Consider the following 22034-nt stretch of genomic DNA (forward strand, 5'->3'; position numbering starts at 1 on the left):
TCAATGTAATTTCCGGCTAAGATAAAGCATTACAGAAAGGAAAGAAATGGCAGATGTTGTATTTTGCATTATTGTATGGCTATTGACACTATTTTGCATTATGTTCCGAAGAGTCTCAGAATACAGCCATGACATGATGGACATAAAACTAGATATAAAACCATGTTTGGAGCATCTGTCCAAGAGTCACTATCAAAATAAAAGAAATTGTCAAGTATGGCTTGCAGAGGGCTTTGCCTTGTACTTTCATTTGCAAATTTACTGCAATGAAATACAGGGGTCACTTGTTAACTTTACAGGTGACTTCAGACTAAGAGGGGATGCGATTATGTCAGGGGGCTGGGTTAGAGAGGAAAATCAGTGACCAATGCCCTGTCATTCTGCAGGAGATTTAAAAAAAAAAAAACAAAACCACAACATACAGCTGTTATTGGAAGATATATGTCTTTTTAGTCAGTATATTACTAAAGCATTGTGAAAAGTTAATATTTTAAAATGGCAGGAAAACACATATGACTTCAATACTTGTAATTCTTGGTCTTTATTTGATGTCATTTGGTAAAAGAACTGTATTTACTGAAACTTTAATTTGTAGCATTATTTCTTCATTTAGTATTCAAGCCTGTCTTTTTTTTCCTTTTTTTTTTTTTTTTGTAACATTGGAGCAAGTCCAGTGAACCTTACATAGTTCCTTACTCTATCCTTAGAGCAGCAAAACACTGGCTTAAAGTCATCGGAGTTTTTGTCCCAGCAGGAGTGTCTACATGTGGTTGGCTGTGATCTGTTCCCTGCAGAATTGCATTTCAGGGCTATGGGCTGGATTAAGTCAAGGCGTAATAGTTAAAGCTGGACAGGCTGGCATCTCTGCATTTGGAATTCATGGCACCTGTCCAGATCTGTGAGCTTGCTCTTTAGATGAATTTTGTCATCAGAGAACTATGAGGCTGTTCGTACTGTAGTTTTGGAAGCAGTGCAATATAAAAGTCTTCAGTCTGCTCAGAGCTAGAAATTTGGCTGATCTTCAGCTTACAGTGTATAAACACGTTCCTCTTCTCTTTTTTTTCTCCTTTTTATTTTACCCCCTTTTCTTTCTCCTCCCTTCCTTCCCCTCAAAGACATAGACTTTGGCTGTATTTTTCATAACTGCGTGAAGCTAGAAATCTTAACGGATGCCTGTGCCACCGCCGCCACCTCCTCCTCCACCGCCTCCACCACCTTCTGGAGGGCCCCCTCCACCACCACCTCTGGTAAGATTGATTTTTTTATCTCTATTAGCAAAAGCTTAGTTAGCCGTCCTAGAGCCCCAGAATTTTGGTGTGGATATTCATAGCAAATATCTGGGGCAGATGCTTGTTTTCCTGGCTTTTGTTCTTCTGTTCATTAGAGCTGTGGTCTCCAAAGTGGGGTGCATGAGATGATCCATTGGGGCGTGCAAAGAAAATGTTAGAACTTCTGTGATACATGTGTATAATTTATAAATAAATAAATATACATATATTGGGGTGCATGCTCAAATTTTTTTTTACTGCTAGGGTTATGGGATCAAAAAGTTTGGAGACAATTGCATGAGAGTGCATATGGTGAGAATTTAACATTCGTGAGTACTTCTCCAGTCACAGCGAACTCATTTTTGTATTGGTAATGTGCAGGTGGTAAGTGTTAACTTCTTCATCCTCTTTCATAGAGCTTCTATGAAGACTCAGAGTGTTCAGCTGTAGGTGTTGCTCTCTAACACATGCCATGTTCCTGGGGATACAGCACAATATGCTTTTATACGTGTGCAGGAGCAATTGCCGCTTGTAACAGAACGTTACTCTCTGTGTCATGAAGTAGAACATGTGCCCTGCCAGCACGTTTGCAGTAGGAGGAGGATGCTCTGAGTGGAGTTTCAGGGTATTACATTTTCATACCCTCAAATTAATTACTGTGCTTATGGTAAAACATATATAAGTCAGTCCTTGTATTCTGGAATCCATAGCCTGTTTCTGCATTGAAATTCTTAGACTGCGTTTGAAACAGTGAAACCTGGCACGGTTATGTTTAAGACATAAAATTTCTCCTGACATTTTTCCTGTAGTTTTCCGTCACTGCTGTGATTATTTGCAGTGTGTGTTAGTTCTTGTAGAAAAACAGTACATGGTACTTCGAATTATATATATATTAAATTTTTTAAAATAACTTTATTTCTCCCTTGCATTCTCTGACATCTCTGCCTGTTTTGTGCCTATGAAGCTCTGTTGATTTTGTCTGGTGATGTTCTATATTATCTTTTTCCAGGAGGAGGTTTCCTTGCATGCTTCTCTCTGCTACTTTGCAGGGAAACCATTGTGTAAAACTCTCCATGAATTGTGGAGACGAAGAAGAGGAAGACAAAGACAGTACTTGAAATCAGCAGTGCTTGATTCCTTTTATCATTCTATTTTAACTTTGGGCACCATGACCAGTGTTTTCAATTAGCAGCTCTTCTGGGTTGGTACACAACCTATAGTTAGATACTGAAATAAGTGGGCTGAATTTTGTGAGCAACTTAATGCCCACAACTGCAATTAAAGTTAATAGAAGCTACAAGTCATCTTATCCTAATAAATTTAGTTCAGTATGTATCTAGAGACATTTTTAGCCTCCTCTAACATATGCCAATTGTAAAAAACTTGAGAAAGCTGAGAGGACCCCTAAGGACCAATATGAACAAGATTGTGTTTTTATTTGTTTCCCCTCATTTTCTCATGACTAAAATCACTATGACACAGGGTTTTGATATGAGAAGGCTTATACTGTATTTCCATATTTTAGCTAGATCATTCTATTTCTAATGTGATCTTCTGCAGGTAAGATACACAGAATTTAGGGTCAGTTCTATCTTGGTGATACGATACAAACTACACCTATTCCTAATTAATGTCTGATATTAAAGCCTTCCTTTTAATAACTACTGACACTAAAAAGAGCACATGAGCCAACATAAAGAATTAGTAAAATAACGTAGCAGAATATTGTTTGTAACAGCAAAAGGATTTTTCTCTGTCAAAACCAAATGAGAGAGGGCTAACTTTGAGAGGATCCGTAGTCTGCCTGGTGAGTTCAGCAAAAGCACAGGATGAAAGAGAGTCAGCTCTCCAGTTGGTGCCAAATTGCAGAGGAAAATCTTCTGATAGGAGAATCCATGAAAACTTGCTACAGACCCTAGGAAGCTATTTTCAAGAACTTGGCATCTGTCTTACAGCTGCTGAACTGCCCAGCTGTTGTTACAGCTGCTAAATCTACTGTTGGAGGGTGGAAGAAGAAAAAATTCTAACAGGCATGTAGCTTTAAGGAAAACCTTCAAAACAAATAAGTTTTATTCGGCTAAAACTTGAAAATGTTAGCCAAATGGAAATGGAAAAAATCACAATGTTCCACTGTGATTTTTATTATACCGATACAGTTAAACTAGAGTAACATTTACATGTTAGCAATTAAAAGTTAAGTTTTAATTTCGCTGTTGATATGCGGGCGAGCCACTAGTTTAACATACTTGATTTATGTTAAAAGAGAAGTGTCTGTGTGTAGGCTGAAGTTTTAGAATTCTGTCATTTTGCATGATGCTGTTGATGGATACCATAGACTTGTCTTGTTTTTCTAATTATATGGATAATAGCCATACTTTCCTCTTGCTTTCATTCTTAAGAGATTTTTAGCAAAAGTAGTCACCGCATTATCTTTTTTTTTTTGCATGTTTTCTTAGTGAATATTATGGGCCATGGTCCCAAATGATTTTGCAGTCCTTATGTCATTGAAATCCTAAGCACTGTTGGCACTTCACTTTTTTGTACTGTTAACTCTTGAGCAGAAGAACTGTTTTCAAAGCTTTGGGACTTGCAGATATTCTGTAAGTACTTGTACTGAATTGTACTCTCAAAAGTTGTGAGGCAATACTAAAGTGATTTGGAGGTGGTATTTAACACATGCCAGGAGCCACCTGTGCTCAACAGCTGAAAAGCTGCTGGCTGTTAGAGTGTGCTTAAAACAAAGTGGGGTTTTCAGGAGGGAATGGTAGGGTGCCTGCAATGGCACATGTAGATGGCTGAGTCAAAATGTAAATATAGCTAACTGGATTAATTGAGCATGTCTTCAAATGTCTGTCTTCTGGGGGTCGTAGATAAAGTTGAGAGGGATGAGTAGGCAGAATAAAGCTGTGCCCTAACACATTTTCTGGCACTGGCTTACAGAATTCAGGTCTTTCTCTTTCCCTTTTCCCCTCCACTCTAATAACGGAAACTTAGAAAGGAGGCATTAAGATGTCTGTCCCAAAGCTCTTTCAATTTTATAGGCATATGTGCATCACATAAGGTGAGTTTTTCTTGTTTGTTTATTTATTTTTTCTTTAAAACTCTCTGTTCCTGAAAACACCTTTTTATTCCCCCTCTATTTCTTTTATCCCTTTTGCCTTTTAATTTGGCATATGAGACATTCTGGTTAGTTTTGGTTGTTTTATTTCCAGAAGTAGGTACCACCACTGGGACTGACTAAAAATTTTCTCTGCTTAAACTCCCAAGAGAGGATCAAGAGAGAATTTTGCTTTGATAAGCCATGTTCACTTTTTCTGTGTAGTGGAGGCTGCTCACTGCTGTGCTGCCTTTGTGTGTACGTTTGAATTCCTGATGTTGTGATCAGTCATCACCTATTAAAACGTTAATATTGAAGGAAGTGTGTGTATGGGTAGCAGCCCTGCTGGGTTGTGCCTTAATCAGAGAAGATGTTTGTTTAATGATTCATATGTTTGTGGAGTTTAAGAAAATACTTCTATTCTCTTTAGAATTGTTATTATTAAAGTCAGCATGGATATTAACCCCCAAAATCACAAAGGATCAGATTATTAAAGCCAGTGAAGTAGCACCAGGAGTTTACTTGTCTTATTGGCATACTGAAAACTAGGAGAGCAGAAGAAGAAAGCAATATGCTTGCCGCTTTAGTAAGAGAAATGTGAAACTTAAAATAATGCTGAATTCTAGACTGGCATGTAGATTAGTCTTAATGATTACCTCACTCTTATTTAATTGGAAAAAAAGAAAATAAACACAATTTCTGTTGTAGATAAACACATGTCAGTGTTTATCAAATTTGTTATTCTGACTTTATTTTCTACTCTTATAACAAAAAAAAGCAATTCCTTGTGATATAACATGATGATAAATGCATAATTTACACAGAGATAGGATTTCCAAGGTTAAGAAAACATCAGCAGATAGTTTTCCTTGGAGACATGTCTTTTTCCCTTCCTTCATGCAGTTGTCAGAGTGCAAAAACCTTGTTGAGCTGTTTCCTGCAACCTTCTCAAGAAATTGAGAGCACTACAGTGCTTATCTGAAGCTGTGTGGGAGTTGCTTTTGCTCCTATGACATTTAGCACTACTGTTCTTTGGAAAGAGAAAAAACATCGTATGTAAAACAGCTTGGCTGAAGATAATGATGATTTATGGTATTTTGATTTGGTCTTACCAAATATAATATGAGAATGTGCGCATATAAGTGTATGCATGCATAAATGTGTGTGCATGTTTGCTAATTATTTATTGTAAAAATTAAGGTAATTTCTCAAGTTTTCAATCAGGCCCCTAGACCTGCAAGCGTAGCACCGAAAGAACAGAATCATGCATAGTGCCGATTACAAAACATGTAGGAATGTGTTTATTAAAATTTTATGCGAGCTGTGAGCAAGATGATATTTAGTACTTTATCATGAAGTCTCTAGGTCAGGAGATACTAAATCATAATATTTATTACTGCTAGGTAAACATACCGGAGGGAGAGAGAGTGCAGGCTTGGTAATCTTGTCGCTGACAGGCTATCATACAGACTGTGCTAAGGGCCGAGCACAGCGCAGCTGAAATTTTTAAGAATGCTTTTCTCTAGCCAAAATAAAGGAAGCTGATTTATAATATTTTAATAACATCACGTCTCACACCAGTCTGCTTTCATAAAGGAGTGAGTGGCAGTTATGGAGAAAAAATGCTGTGTCTTTGTGTGCTTTATTTGACTTAACTTTCAGATAGTGGAAAATGTGGCATTGCATAGCTATGGCATCTCGAAGTGGTGCTGCTGCAGCCTTCTGCTCTTGTAGTCAATAAGTACAGAAAGGGTAAGTGGGAGCTCTGAAAGGTGGGGAAGATGTAAAGAAAACATAAATACTAGGTTGGCATTTCTCCATTTGTTTCATCTGAACAGGTACAGGGGCAGGTACTGCCTATATTCATATGTGCTAACCTTCTTAAATGATATACTTGAGATCTCTTAGGTCACAACTTTTAATGTATTTAGGTGGTGAGTTCTGTTTTGCAGGTTTCTTCATAATGTTGTGTGTTGTACATGTGTGAATGGAATGGGAAGTGTTTACCTTAGTTTTTATTGCTGTTTTCTTCATCTGTATAATTTTCCATATAAAAGTGAAAAAATTACAGCATGGTACCAGCTGTAAGTGATCAAGCCCAGGTACTAGAAGCAGCTTAGCTGCAGAGAGCTAATAGGTTAATTTACCTTTCTAATCACAAGGTAATATTTCCCCAAAAAATCAGTACCCCATCTGTAGTGTATGCAACTGTTATGTAATAAATTCCAGCTGTCAATTAACATTACACTTGTAGCATTTTAATTAAAAAAGGACCCAGAATTACAGTGATACTTAAGTTGGACTTCTCTGCATGGCTGGAAGGTGACATAGCAAGAAATGTTAGTTTCTCACTATTCTCCCATCTTGGGCTGACCGTAGTTTTGAATGGATGCTAAAAGGCATTTCAGAACAATCAGTAGCTTCTACAGAGGTAACTGGGTAGGACAAATGGCCTCGTATTCTTAGAACAGAGTGAGATTAAATTGCCGTGCGTGTAGGTTGTCACATGTTGAATGTTTTGTTACCACTACTCATAATAGCCTTGTCCTTCTGGGGACCTGCTATGGTAGACAGAGGGAATAAACAGGTAGTGGCACCAGCTCCCATGGCAGCGTTTTCAGCCTTTGCTGTTTGATGTCTTCATTGCAATGCCAGGGCCTCGGGTTTTCTTGTTTATGTGAGAATTTTCACTTCTGTTTTAATTGATGCAGAGGAAATCCTAGGAATTCGAATCCCAAAAATTGAGAAATGAGAAGGTGAAGTTCGAAATTATATTGCGAAGCTGGTCTCAGGGTATTTTTGGTATCTGACTTGTGATCTTTCTAAACTGCTGGGAAATACTTTTTGAGTAGTTTTGGTTTTATACTGCCTCCATTTTGGTGGCTTCTGTTACTGCGTATTTTCTTTTAGTGAAAGAACAGCCAGAATTTGTTTAAAATGTGGGTGTCAGTAAGTTAAATACCCTCAGAAAAGCGAAATTGCTCAGCAGGTATAAATCATCATATTGATTCTGTTGCATGTTTTGCATTCAGGTGCAGAAATTTAGCAACCCACACTGGAAAAACTTTAGGTACACCCTTGTTAATAAGCCCACTGCTCCGTTTGTAGCAGGAGCAATTGAACCTTTAAGTAGACGAGATTTTTACATTGTCTGAGGGAGTGGTGCTAATGTAAAATGGAGAGGGTTTTGTTGGGTGCAGTGGCGTTGATTACTGGTGGTGTTTGAAATGAGCACTGGAATATAGATGTAGAAGAGAGTAACTCCTGCTATGCTATTTTTTAATCTTTTTTCCCCTGCCATTGTGTCTGCTGGTACACTTCAAGCAGGTAGATGCTAGTGCAGAGCAGGCACCATCTCTGCTAACACTGAAACTCCTCCTCATTTGGGACTAACGCCAGGACTAGGCAGCGGCTAAAATGCCAGGAAGAGATCTGTAACAACTTTTGCAGTGTATTTCCCTTGCTAGAAGTTGAGGAATGAGGCTGGTGCAGACACAGCCTATCTAGGTACGCACATTGCTCGATGACCTTTTCAACCCAGCAGGTTCAGATTGCAGAACTTTGTGCGATGGAGACTGAGCTCATGGTTAATCATTATGGAGCTGGGTGTAGATGGAATCGTGAAATGCTGGTCTTGTCATTCTCTTGAAACAATGACTTCATTAGCTGCCAGGAAGCTATTTGGCAGGTCCCCTCATGTGAGTTCCCTCAAAAAGAGCTGGCTGGAGAGCGACCTTCGCATGGGAAGCATTTGAAGCTCAGCTTGCTAGAAGGCTGAGAGACTGCTGTGTTTACCCAGGTAAACCAAGTGCCAAGAATTAATTAGTTTCATCCTATGCTATGCAGCAGACACACAAGAAGTGGCTCTGATCTTGTGATTGACTGTGCAGGTGGAGTCTTGCACCATGGCGAGGTTTCCCATCATTAAAAAGCTTTAAATCAGAGGTTGGGGCTCTATTGTGAACAGATGAACCAAAACTCGCACGTACCAGATATTGCAAGCTTCTTTATAAGCCAGCAGTTTAAAGTACTTAAAAGAACTGATGTGCTGTGTTGTTGAGACTTGTTGGATTTTTCTTTAAGCTGGAAGGGGGCTTTGTTTTGATTGTTTTATTTTGTATTTGACAGTGCATGAGTGAAACCCTACCCAATGCATATTTAAAGTACATGCAAGAAGGATGACAATGTTTTTCTCTATTGTGTTTGTGACTTGCTGGAAACTGAGTTTATTTTACTGTTTTAATAAGCTCCTGGTTTTTGTTGCAATTCCGTTTCTCTGCACGGTCCTGGGGGAGACTTCAGCTGCCTGTTTGAGAATTCTTTGTAAAAGCAATGCTCTTGCCTGCTGGGCAAACTGCTGCTGCTGTAAATACAAAATTGTGAATTCTTGACATAATTCTAATCTAGTAAAGGTGGATTGACCTTGGGGAAAACAAGTTCCTCTGGCGTTTCGGATTTCATGTTGGGCTACAATGCATAGGTGACTTTTATAATCCCGTGCTTTGTCAAGTAAGACATACTGGCTAGTTTACACTGAGATTTCTGGTCATCTTCTGTATTCTATGTTGTTCCAAAACAACTTTGTTCTTTTAATAAAAAATTATGACATTGTAGTTTATTTGAAAATACATTAGTCCTGATGCTTACAGGGACCTCCTTATGGAACACTTGTGGTCAGCAGCTTGTGGTTAAGTGGAAGGAAGTTATGGAGTAAGTTGCTCGCAAACAGGTCTCCCCTGTTCTTGGACAGCTCTTTTTCATCATCAGTGTTCCCAGAAGGGTGTTTTAGCAGCATGTTGCCTCTTATGGCCCCTTGCTCTATGCCTGTGCCCTTCAAGATGTCGTAAGCACCAACCCTGTGCCTGACTTTCCTTCAAAGGAGCAGGAGCTTTATGGCTGGATGGGGACCTAGTCATTGTCTCTCCCTCTGTGCTCTCCTGCTTGGAGAGCCTTTCTGTGCCATATGGGTGGTAAGAACACTCATCATCCTTCCTCAGATGATTTACCAACCCCAAACAAGCTGTGTTTTCCTCTCTGTGTTCTTAGCCATCTCTGGCATGACGCACATGGAGTGTCGCACAGCTGTCTTCACCTTTATGAACAGTCGTATTTGTTGACACAATAATTCCATTTATTGTTAATATAGGAATAATATTTGGAGGTTTGTGTTATATTTCCAGTTGTTCAGGCTCTTCCTTGATGCTTTGCATGTCCTTGAATTAAGGTTTAGATGTTTCATTGTCTCTCACCGTTGATGCACGGTTTCTTTGGCCAGAGTTGGCACTGTCACCGTCACTCACTGCATTGCCTATGCACCTATTGCTGGTGTTGCCCTGTCTGCTGTTCTACATGCTGGCTTTAATTGTCCATTGCCATGTTTGTAGACTTTTGCATTTCTGAGTTAAGTTTGCTGTCTGAATCATGTCACATTGGATGCCACAGAAGGCCAGGACTGGCCCAGGAACTCTTGTTTTCATGAATGTGTGTCTCTGTGATAAAGCATTCCTTATCCTAGAGCTTTCTGTTCATCTTTATCTTGCTGTAACGTCTTTCCCCTTCCTTAAAAGCCAAACCTGAGGTGTTGCATGCTGCAGTGAAGATTCCTTGCCTCAGCCTATGTCTGCGCAGGTTTGGCTGAGCAGGGCAGAGAAAAATAATAGGAAAACAAGAGTTTGTTATGAGGTGTCCTCAAACACCTGTGTATGCCTTCTGCCGATACCTGTGCTTGATCTCTGTGTTGAATCCTTTTTTTTTATCTAGGACGAAAAAATTGGATATGGGAGAGAGGAAGGGTGATTGATTGACACCAGATTCACAGAAATAAATGAAATTGTCAGCAAAAGAGAGCACGCTCTTTCTACCCATAATAAAATACTGCACATCAAATGAATTGATTGATTTTTAATTTTATAATTCTGTGTTTCACCAAATAGTTAGGGATAAGTTAAATGTATTTTGACTTTTTTTTGGGGGTTAGTTTTTTTTTTTATCTAGTTCAGAGAATAAATAAATTTTCTACACAGCTGTATTTCCAGTATGTCCTATGAAAAGGACCAGGAAAGGGAATCTTCTGTGATGATATGAGTCATTACATGTTAGGAGTATGAATACTCAGTAATATTAAGTTCTCTGAAATAAAAAGAGAATGTAGTGCCTTGGGATGGAATTGTGCTTTATTTTATCTTACTTATGGCTCCTACCTATTATAGAGCTGGACTACTGGATCCTCTTTTCCTGTCAGATTATGGTTTTATCCTGAAATAAAGGTCCGCAACTGCCTGGCTACTGGGACCATCCAGACAGCTGGTGGTACATTTTTGCTGCAGATGTCATGCTTATGAAGATCTACACTACCTTGAAGTATTTTGCAAATTCAGTAAAGAGCGTATTTAAAAGTCAGAGTAAACATAACCCATTAATAGGACAGTGTGTGCACCCACTGTGACCTGAACTACCTGCCCAGAGTCTAGAGGATTTTCCCTTTTCTGTGTGCAGGGGTGCTCTTTAAAATCTGAAATATAATAATTAATGCTTCCCTATAATTAGTACTACTATGAACTTTTTCAAATGCCTGGTGCTTTCTGCATTTACATCATTTTAGTATCTGAGCATACATACCTCTTAAATATTTTAAGTCTCATAGGAGCCCAGAGGGTAGATCAATGCTTCCATCTGTCTTGCAAGAGGTAAAGTGACTTTCCCAACGTGATGCATGTATTGCAGCAGTAATGTACCCAGAAACTGAGCTCTTTGCCATGAATTTCAGTCCGTTTTCTTTAAAAAAAAGTCTCTCTAATCTTAATTTGTCTGATACAACCCAATTTAAGGCATTAAGATTGTGATCATTCAGGGCCAAACCTGTCCATATATACAGTGTAAACAGAGTTGTTCTGCTGAACAAAATGATTCACTTCGACAGAACTCAAAACTGAAAGGAACTGTTAGGAGCCACTGGCTGCCTCCCCACTGACATGCAAGGTGTACTGCATGTCAGCAAATAGCTCTGTGTGGGGCTCAACGACTTGTGCTTCACAAAAAGCAATTCTGCCAGAGAGGATCCATCCTTGAACTGAAAACCAAGAAGTTGATAATCTGCTGCTGTCTGCAGCCCTCTGCTGCGGGGACTGGTCGCTCTCATTGCTCCCGTACTTGCTGCTTTCTACTCGGAGCTCGTCTCGCTGTGTCTTACATTAATTCTCCAAATGCCTGTCTCTGCTGGATTAACAGACCCTGAGTCCTCACCATTGTTTCCCTGTGAAGGTTTGTGTTTTGTGCAGGCAGGCCACCCCTCAGATAGCCTCTAGGGCTGATGACCAGACTGAGCTGCTAAAATCTGAACTGTTTCCTCCAGCGTTTTGAATACCACTTTGGCTCTTTCCTGTGCACCTCTGTTTTTTCAACATCATTTTAAAGATCTGGAGACCAGAACTGAACTTGTAATTCCATTTTTGCTCACATTAATTTTTCTGAAAGGATAAAATATATCAGAGGAGTGTGCTGTCCCTCCTTGCCATTGGCACTGTGTTAGGAGATCAGGCACACTTACTTGCTCATACGTGCTCGCTGCTGAAGCCCACTGCCAGTCAGGCTTGCGCCGCTCTGGGTGCAGGCTTCCATTTCAGAGGTATGGCCAGAACTTTTCATCTGGTCATTTTCAGTTTTACATTTGACATTTGTATATTGTGCATCATCACTTTTTTAATTATTATTTTTCCCCCTTTTTTTTTCCCCGTCAGCAGTGGGGCAGCATGTTTTGGTTTGTTGTTCTTTTCAAATGGCCTCAAGTTGCAGTGATTCGGATCTCTGTATAACCATGCTGCCCTCATTCATTTCTCTGCCAATCTGAGTTACCACCTGTGAATTCTGCAATGTTTATTTCCATCACTGATGATTTACACTCTGAATCATCACTCTAAATATTGTGATTTGATGGTATTTTCCTGTTTACAGGTACTTTGGAGACCTGTCAGGTAGCCCAGACATTGGTCCTGTTACTTTACTGAATGGCATAGCTGATGGTGTAATTCAGGACACCAAAGACAAAAGTAGTGGAGTTTGAGATGAAAAGGGAGTAGACCTCTTACATTCAGGCTATTTACATGAGTGATTTGTTCCGTTCTGTTTCCAAGTATGTACTGAATGTGCCATTCTTTATGTCTGAAATAGCAGAATAACCTAACGGTTACTAAGGTAATGAGAACCCACTGTTCCCTTACCAATTCATGTAAATAAAGTATGGAATTTAATTTCACTCTCTGTTACCTGAGGCAGCTCTGGCATCTGATAAAACAAACGATCTTCACATTCTTCCCTGCTTTCCTTCTGATTTTCATTGAAAGATTGAGATGTTTCTCTTTTTGTAAATAAATGAAGCTGCCCTGCAGATGAGGGGAAGAAAGCAGCCTAAGAATTATGTCCTTTGTCATGCAGCTGTTTTTCCTCTGTGACTCAGAGTATATTTGCCTTCCTGCTTAAATGCTCCTACTTCATGTGATCAGGATTGAAGATTTAACACCTGTAAGACTTTGTCTTTTTATTTTTCTCTGGATAAACAACTTGTATGTTTAGTGTCTGTTCCTGTGCTATGGATGGCAGGCAGCATGAGTGTGAATCCCAGATTAATTTCTTAATTAAAGGAAGGGAGCTTCCTTTTTGATTGTGTATCAAAAAACAATATGGTAAAAATACAAATTTGCGAACCCAGTACACCAGTAGGTGAGTGGGTGAGATACTTACCCGGCGAAATGATTCTTGACAAGAATTGTCACTGGCCTTGGGAGTGCAGGCAGCAAACAAGAAATCTGGAGGAGTTCTGACCGCTGAGCAACCAGGCAACACTACACCCCAGACCATCTTGACTTTGTATTTGAAAAAGAGAATCCGTATCAAGCTACTCAGCAGCTAATCAATCATCTGAGTCCACCAGGCTGGGCATGGAAGATTGTATCTCTGATGTACATGAGGAGGAAGGAGAAATAGCTGAGCCAGAGGATGGAGTTGTGCTTGAAGGAAGGGGATCTATTATAAGAGAAAGTCAGCTTGTTACGCTGCCTTGTGGGCCTGCGGAATAGTGTTCCTGCTTTTTTATGCTACAAATTGTGAAAAAAATAGTACCTTAGCCATGTTAAAGTGATACCGAGTCAGAGTCACTTACAAATGTAAGTTGCCACAAGTGGTGTATCTTGGCCTGATTGCTATTTGGATATCAAGACTTTATATTCCAATAGCCTACCTGCTCAGAGAAGTAGTTAGGGGAAATGAAGTGGACAGCTGGTATGATATATGGACACTTGAACCCGGAAACGAAAAGACAGCTGCTGGATCTAATTTTAAACATAGGTCCTGATCAGATCCCTCTAGATCCTGGTCGTCCTGCTACTGCAAAGTCATTAGTGGGAGCAGAGAGGTGTGAAGTTTGAGATACTAGTAAAAAGCTTTCGTGAGAAGGGAAGTCACCCTTGTTCCAGTTATGGTATTTCCATTTCTCACAGTAAGTATTGTCAGCTTATAGAAACCGTGAGTGGAAATAAGTGTCTGGCTGGTACATGGTCTGAAGCTGCTTACACAGGCAGCTTTTCTGGGTTCTCTTAATGGGCAGCGAGACTCGCTGTCCTGAAAGCAGGAGGGCAGGCAGCGGTGTTTGAAATTAGGAAACCACATAACAAAGTGTGGTTTTTTTTCTAATATTTTTAAATCATAAATGATACAGTATCAGTCACAAGATTATAATTCCGAGGTTTTACATCAGGTGTCAGGAATGCAGCGGCGTTAGCAGTGATGTGGAGTGCCATCTGGTGGGGCTCTGCGAATCTGGCTTGCTGGTTTTTTTTAGCAAGTACAAAAATAACCATAAGTAATATTGTATCAGTCTAATTCTTCATTCAGGATTAGCAAGTTAGACATTTTATTAATTCATGAGCTGATTAAGTATTTTCAAGTGTCTATTTCGCCTTCAGAATGCCATTGTCAAGTTGGGTTTTTTGTTTTAAAATGTGACAGTGTTCTGCTTTATTATGACTGTGATGCTAAAATTAAGGGCTATGGAAGCGTTTGGTATTCGTTCTCTTTAGGAGGTTAGCTAACCTACGGGAATTTGCAGTGAATGTGGAAACACACAGTACATTGTTCTTTTTGACAGGAAGATTCACCTCTTTTAGGTCACTCTGGTAACTACATGATAGGTTTAGAAATAACAGCTTTGCTGGCTTAGATCTGCTTCAGTAAAGTGAAACGTTCAAGCTTTTGAAAAACTTGGGGTTTTTTTAATAACAGGAAACTTGATGACATAAGAATAAAGAATGATTTTGTTTGTTTGCTTTACTACAAAACTTTAAACTACAACCTGACTTTATATTTACGGACCTTGGTTAGGTAGAAAAGTTACTAAAATATAATTGTATTGTTCTAAAGACAGTCTAATTAAACTGGTGCAAATCTCCGATAGAGAAAGACAGCCTAAATTAGTTAATGAGCCCATTCAACTCGCAGTATGCAATTAGCTGCCTTTTTTGCTAAGGCAAAGTGGATAAAACAGAAAGATGTTTATTCTAAGGTGGCATATAAAATCTTTGTTGTGAAGTATTGTAAATACCATGAAAAGAGCTAACGAGAGAGGCAATCAGAGCTGGTCTTGTGAGGCAGAGATCATAAGTGGCCAAGCAAGAGGTCACATTTCATTTGAGCATGCCCCCTAATTTCCATTCAACAGTATTAGCACAGCTAGTGTAAGATACGTCGTGCTATATTTAAACTTTCAGCTTTCCTGCCTCCTGTACAACTGAATGCTGTTCTTGTTGATTCGACCCAAAGGCTTGGAAATGACAGCTGCCAAGGATGGTTTGTTTCAAATCTTCTATCTCATGTTTGTTTATGTGCCCTTTCTAAGCATGTATCTTTGCCTGTACTTCTCATCTAATGTTCTTACTGTCAACAGGCAAGTTCAGAGGTACCAAAATTGCGAAAGGAAGACCAAAAAGCACGGAATGCGCTCTTAGCTGATATCCAGCAGGGAACTCGCTTAAGAAAAGTGACTCAAATCAATGACCGCAGTGCACCACAGATTGAAAGTAAGTATGTGCTCCTGAGCAAGGTCCCTGTGTGAGCTTCACTTGAAGCCTTAGTTGTGGAGGTCAGCTGGACAGTTTTCAAACTGGAGGGCAGGTTGGAAGTTCAGCAACGGTCTGCATCTTCATGGGGCTTTAGGATGCGGAGGGGGGAGACTTTCTAAACTTGCGTCTTGCTCTAAGATCAACTATTAACACTTCATTGTAACTCTATAGCTGGATATCACCTTAACAGGCATTTCTTGTCATAAAAAAATCATGAATGATGAAATCATGGAGAGTTTCTCTATAAAATAATTGTTTAAGTGGGAATTGCTGGCTCTGGCAAAAGGGGGCTTCTTTACTAGAAAAAAAAAAAGAACAAAAAATACAAAAAAAATCTGGAAGCATAAATGTGATGTAGTCTAACACAGCTTCTTGCTGGTGTCATCAGTGATGTGAAATTAGAAAGCACCAGAGGGTGCTGTGCTCCAAGATACGGTTCAGAGGGTAACGCAGTTTCCTGTATTATGCTGAGCCTGCCTAAAGAGGGAAAAGTCTGGTGGTCTTGGCTATGTTTGTTCGTGCTAAGTCTGAGGGCAAGGAGGAAATGACTTTCTGATATACCCTGGGTTTGGTTTTGTTTTGTTTTAACAGAACCCAAAGGAGCTAACAGAGATGGAGTTAATCCAGCCATTAACAAGGGCAGCTCTCAGCAGCCTCTGGGAGGTTTATTTGCTGGTGGCTTTCCTGTTCTCAGACCTGCGGGCCAGAGGGACATGACAGGTAAGGGCTTAGTTTGTATGAAAGAATAGCTAGGGAAAATTTGGTGTTACCTTTAGTGATTGATTTTATTCCCTCCCCCCTGCCCCGAACTCTTAATTCATCTTGTGACTATGGAAGGTTCAATTAATAATGCACTGGAAATCATCTTTCTAGATTTTCAGATGCCTTATTCCTTAAAATGTAAATAATAAACTATCTCTACACTGGATAGGAGATTTAATAGACTGTATAGAGTTTTCACATTAGTTTAATGTAAACTTTTAATTGTGACTTGAATAGAGTATTGAAATTATCAACTTCAGCACAAATGGCAGAGTCATCACATTTCCTTCCCTCCGTTTGTGTGTATTTCTATGACATTGCAGCTGTGTGTGTGACTTCAACGACTTAAATATAAGATTTTCACCCTCTGGATTTTGTAATGTACAGTTTTGATCCAACAAGGTAATTTATTGACCTGAAAAATAAGGCACTTGACACTTCACAAGGACAGGAAGAAAGTCCTACCATTGCTTTCACCTCAAGAAGTGCCGGCATCGATGGCGGGTGACTGAGTGGCAGCAGTGGCCTCGGTTGCTGTTGGGCAGCTGGTGCCTGCTCAGGCAGCACACAGCAAAGCGCCATTTGCAGGGAAAGACAGAACCTGGCAAAACTGCAGATTGTTTTTGGGTTTTTTTCCTGGAAGGCAAGCCCAAGATGCTCAGCGCTGCTTGTGTCTGGGCTGCCTCATGTAGCTTTAGCTGCAATAAATACTTCCATTTCTTAAAACTATGACCATGCCTATCAGACTATGCAAATAGAGAATGAGGCCTTTTTTTGACATCTTGCTTTGTGAAAAATCCGTGACATTTATTCAGGAAAATGCATTTTGTAAGGTCAAGAGTCTTTGGGCATTTGCTATTGAAAAGGAAACATTTGAACCTGTGCCTTCTGGAGAGCCTTTGAGGCACTACTTTTAAGAACTTGGCTTTTGTCCACGGGATTGAAATTTATGTATCACTTGTGTGCATTTTTTCATCTTAAGCAAGTACTTAACCTCAAGGATGCAGGTTGGTGCGTGTCAATCTACTTGTGCGCTTTGAGGCCTTTTCACGAGGGCTCTCGGTTCCTCCAAGCAGACGGCTCATGGATGTTCAGCGGGCTGTACCAGGCAGATGAGGCTGGTATGAAGGACCCCAGGCCGCTGCAGAAAAGCACCTTCTCCTTAAAATGTTTCGTTTTGCAGAAACTGAGGAACAGGGAGGGGAGCAGCAGGGTCTCTCAGCAGGTGGTCACATAACTAAGCGAGTCCCTGGGTGCCCACTGGCATACTCCACCTCCTAAGCCCTGTTACACCAGGGGCAAACTACTGTTGGATACGAGATATTTTGGGAGAATTTGTTTAATTGCTCAGGGCAAGCGCAGGGGAGGGGAAGACAAAGAGCTTGCTCTTTGCACCATTTTGTGTGATGAGGGGGAACACAATCCTGATGTCTAACGTGTGTTACCCGTTTTTCAGCTGGAAGGTCCGGGCAGCTTCCCGGAGCGCGAGCAGCGGCTCCCAGGACCTCCGCCGCACCGACCAGCAGCGCTCCAAAGGCGAGCAGTATCCCCTCGCATCCAGCCGAGGGGCCGAGGGCCGCTGTCCCGCCGGAGCCCCCCAGCACATCCCGCACCGCCGCCGGCCCCGGGCGGCCCAGCTTGCCCGCCCCCCCTCCGCCGCCTCCAGCGAGCAGCAAACCTTCCCTCACTTTCCCTCCTCCTCCCCCCGTGCCCCCTCCCGCCGAGCGCCCTCCCAGGGCGGTGTCCCCCAGCCCCAGCGCAGCTCCGCCGCCGCCGCTCCCCCCTCCGCAGGCGGACAAACCCACCAAGGTTCAAGCGGGCGCATCGCACCCGCCCGCCCCGCCGCCGCCTCCTCCGCTGCCCCTCGTTCCCCCCTGCGGGTTTCCGGGCCGGGCAGCCGATTTCTCCGCCGCTGCTTCCTCCCCGTCGGAAGGGAGGGACTGCCCCCCTCCCGCCCCGCCGCCCCCGCCGCCGCACGGGCACGCCGTGACCTCCAACAGGCTCTCCTTCCCTCCGCTCCCCGCCCTGCCCGGTGCCGCCAGCGGCGCCGACGTGCCCCCTCCGCTGCCGCCCAAGTCTCCCCACTTGCTGTCACAGCTCCACAAGCCCAGCAGTATCCAGTCGCTGCCGCTCCCTCCCACCCCCGACCTCCCGCAGCCTGCCCCGGTGGCCGACACCAGGAAGAGGAGACCGGGCCGAGGCGCAGGTGAGCGGGATGGGAGGCTTTGTCTCCCTTGGGATAGCGGGGTTGGAGCGGGTGGGGATGAAGAGCACATGTAGCAGGGGGGCGAAATCCATCCCGCGGAAGGAATACCGGCAGGTTGCAAGGCATGTAATGAGCATGAGAGATGTCGGGCTCTTCTCACTGCTGGGCACGCGTGCCACATCTGTGATTCTTGGAAGCAACGTGCTGATCAGTGAAAGCAACTTTTTAGGACCACTGGGTGCTGCTTGCTTTGGTGTTGGTGCGTCTCCAGCAGTGCAGTGAGTGGGCTCAGGAGTGGTCTCCCAACAGTCTCAGGTAGGGCAGTAGAGTCTGTACCACCGTGTCTGCCAGATGTGCAGCTGCTCAAGCACCAGCCTACCCATGGCGTTCGTCCTGTACCTGTGCAGTCTGGAGCAATATTGGCAAGAGCTGGGAAATGTTACAGGAGAGAATAGAAGAAAGATGGGGCACCTAGAGCCGTAGAGGAGCAAAGGCAAATATGGATGCAGCTCCCTGCTCTTCGACAGAGAGGAGCAGCCAGTGCCTCCAGTGATCAAGGTGGTAGGGCCAAAGGTTTCTCTGCCTACTTGGGAATTGAGAATATTAGCTAGTGTTCCCGTGAGCAGATGGTAGAAGGAACTTTTATCAGACTTCTCTGATACAATGAAGATATTAAAAAAAAAAAAAGCAACCACGAGCTGTGGTCTGTGTGAGTTTGAGAAATGGAGACACCTACTTAATAAGGAACATCTGAAGAGAATGTTCTGTACCCTGTGTTTTAGCAGCCACACACTGAGAGAAAGATTGCTGGTTCCTTTTGATAGCCATGGGAAAGGCCATCTAAGTGCAGCAGGTCAGGTGCTTCATGATGGTGATCAGTGATGAACTGTTACTTTACCGAGATGCCTGTTTCTCATAGTGGTTCAACTTTTGAGGTCTCCATAAAATTAGACTGCCTTTTTCTTGGTTATCTAGGGGGAGAAGCAGTTTTGAGAGGCTGTTAACTTGGAGGCCTTGGGCTCCCTCCCCCTTACACTGTTCCTGTGGTAGGTCTGCACAGAAGATGTAAACTTTGAAGGCTCTTGCAAAGTCCTCAGTGAAATGCACAAGAATAACGGTAATTCCACTGTGTAGCTGCCAAAGTGTCAGGAAGTTATTTTCTTTTAGAGATACCATCTAGCATGGTTTTTATGTCTTTTTTTTTTTTTTTTCTTAAAGAAACTGCTTGTTCTTGTGAAAGTGGAAGGATAGTCTCCCCCTCCAGACTGGGACAAAACCCTACTTCAGAACGTTAGACTTTCCCTAGAACTGAGAATAGCAAGCCCCAGCCAATTCCAATAGTAACTTAATGGTATAAATGCATTTATATATCCAATATATCCATTATAAAGCCACGGTCAGGCTTGACAAACAGCAGCTATGAAGTGCCCTACGATAGCTGGGTAAGTTTGCCCCAAATATTGTAATCCTTCTACGCTCCCTCTGCTTTTGTGCCAAGCTTACTGTCGGGTTCGTTAAGTCATGATGATGTTTACGTGCTGGTCTACTGCTTTTTTTAAGGAACTGGTGCTGGGAAGCTAGCCACTCCTCCACAGCCACCAGCAAGATCACCAACAACCGAACTTACAAGCAAGTCTGGAATCTCAGCCTGGGCTCATGACCCCTACCCACCACTTAAAAATGGAAATATGCACATCATTGGTAATATAATCTAAATTATATTTCTTAGCCTTAGTTAATGATTTTAGTACAAAAGCCTGTGTCTCAGACCTCAAAAACTCATTTGAGACTTTCTCATGGCAACAACCAACAGGGTAGTATAACTGGACCCATGAGAAACATTTTTGTACAACCTTATACAATGAGAGAAAATCAAGGCTTTTTCAGTAATGTTTTGAGTCATCCAGTAGACAAGAAAAGCATGCGCTACCTGCAAAATTATTTAAGATTGTGGTCAGTTTCTGTAGTGTGCTTATATAACGTGCTTATATATGTCCATGTTCCTAAGTTCATGGACATTTAGCAGCTTCAATCCTACAGAGCAAAGACTGCTAAGAATTATTTTTGTGGTCTGATGAATTGGCCATTCATTCTTGCTTAAGATAAATGCCTTGAAAACCACCTAGGAATATCTCTATTACCACAATATCATCAATGCAAAAAATTGGCATGGCAGCCAGAAACTTAACTTCAGTTAGCAGCAGGCAGTGTTTGCAATTTAGCCAGAAAACTTGGATGGCTCACCGTAGTACTCAACAAGATCTGTGGAATGAGGCACTATCAATTACAGGGGAAAACCAGTCAGCATTTTTAATTGAAGTTACTTGTGGCAATTTTTAAGTATCTCTCTAACAGTGACTAATGTCTATTTCCCTGAAACTTCCCAGATGACTTTGAATCTAAATTTACTTTCCATTCTGTGGAAGATTTCCCCCCACCTGATGAATTCAAGCCATTTCAGAAAATATATCCCAGCAAGATAGCTAGAGGTAAGTGTGTAAACATGAGAGTCTGATAATTATTCAATCGGATTAAAAACAGGGAGTGAAAATAAAGAACAGAAGCCGGCATTAACGCGAGGAAGTGGGCTGCTAGCATAGGGACAGAGAGGAACGGGATTTGTTACAGTGGTTAACAGGAACCAAAGATAAAATGAAAAGCACTTATTAATTACTTTAAAGTCTTAATAGCTAAAAATAAAATTATGTGGCTTGAGAACGCAGCGTGCGTTCTTTAGATTGTTGAATTTGCAGAGCCCTTGATGTTAAAAACATTGATGTCACATAAAGAGACTTAGGCAGCTACTGAGTTGGGGTTTTTTTGTTCACGAATGTGTGAAATCACAAAAGAAAGGTGACTTGATCCATATGTTTCATCGTTTGTTTTGATTTAAATCTCTGCATGGTGTTTTACACACCTGAACAACAAAGGGACTTAGTAGCCAAACCTTGTCAGGAAAGCAGTGACTGACTGAACCTTGCTTTCCCCCCAACCCTTTGACTTAAAAACTTGGTATCAGGTCACTGTTGGAGGAGCAGAAGTTCACCAGCTTTGAAAACTGGTAGTTGAAGGTGCCAAAAGATCTCATGCCCATATTCTGCTTTTTATAAAACCCACTCTTTTCTGTATTATTAGATCAACTGTTTATCTCAAACTTCTTGAGGTTTTTTTTTTTGTTTCCATGCCAAGGTACTTTGCATGACTTTTCATAGCAGCCTCAGTCAAAACAGTCTGCTGTATGATCTGATCAAAGACTTTTTACTGAAGGGCTACAGAGTATGAGCAATGTATGTACATCAGTTCAGGAGCAGGAGATAAATGCAGCATTCCTGTTGTTGCATCTAAAATAGATAACCAAAAAATGTATCTATCTCCTCTGATTAAGCCTGTCGTATCTATTTACAGATCCCTCTAAAAATCCTCCGTTAAGAACACAAGTGAGATGAGAAGAGTCTTCTGATGCTCTCTGGATTGGTATTAAAAAAGAACAACATAATATATAAAACAGAAGGGGTCCTCATTACAGTGACAGATTATATTTGAATTGCAAGTACTGTAATGTTAACATTTCTATAAACTGGAAAAACGATGTA

At 41.5% G+C, this 22034-nt stretch overlaps 1 protein-coding gene across 1 annotated transcript; it reads left to right on the forward strand.

The window, feature by feature from the left end:
• The first annotated feature begins 1169 nt into the window (after window positions 1-1169).
• On the forward strand, window positions 1170-21887 carry WIPF3 (WAS/WASL interacting protein family member 3). Its single transcript, XM_086614989.1, has 7 exons — window positions 1170-1247; window positions 15299-15431; window positions 16065-16193; window positions 17692-18441; window positions 20002-20142; window positions 20829-20930; window positions 21847-21887. Exons 1-7 carry the CDS (start codon window positions 1170-1172, stop codon window positions 21885-21887), a joined length of 1374 nt encoding a protein of 457 aa, XP_086471115.1.
• The last annotated feature ends 147 nt before the right edge of the window (window positions 21888-22034 follow it).

This window comes from Tauraco erythrolophus, chromosome 7 (genome assembly GCF_009769465.1).
Source record: "Tauraco erythrolophus isolate bTauEry1 chromosome 7, bTauEry1.pri, whole genome shotgun sequence".
NCBI classification, from domain to species: Eukaryota; Metazoa; Chordata; class Aves; order Musophagiformes; family Musophagidae; genus Tauraco; species Tauraco erythrolophus.

Excerpts from the sequence above, each read along its gene's own strand:
- WIPF3 (XM_086614989.1), top strand. The coding sequence starts at position 1,170 with ATGCCTGTGCCACCGCCGCCACCTCCTCCTCCACCGCCTCCACCACCT. Across the intron at positions 18,442-20,001 it reads GAGACCGGGCCGAGGCGCAG|GAACTGGTGCTGGGAAGCTA; the intron begins GTGAGCGGGATG and ends GCTTTTTTTAAG. Across the intron at positions 20,931-21,846 it reads TCCCAGCAAGATAGCTAGAG|ATCCCTCTAAAAATCCTCCG; the intron begins GTAAGTGTGTAA and ends ATCTATTTACAG.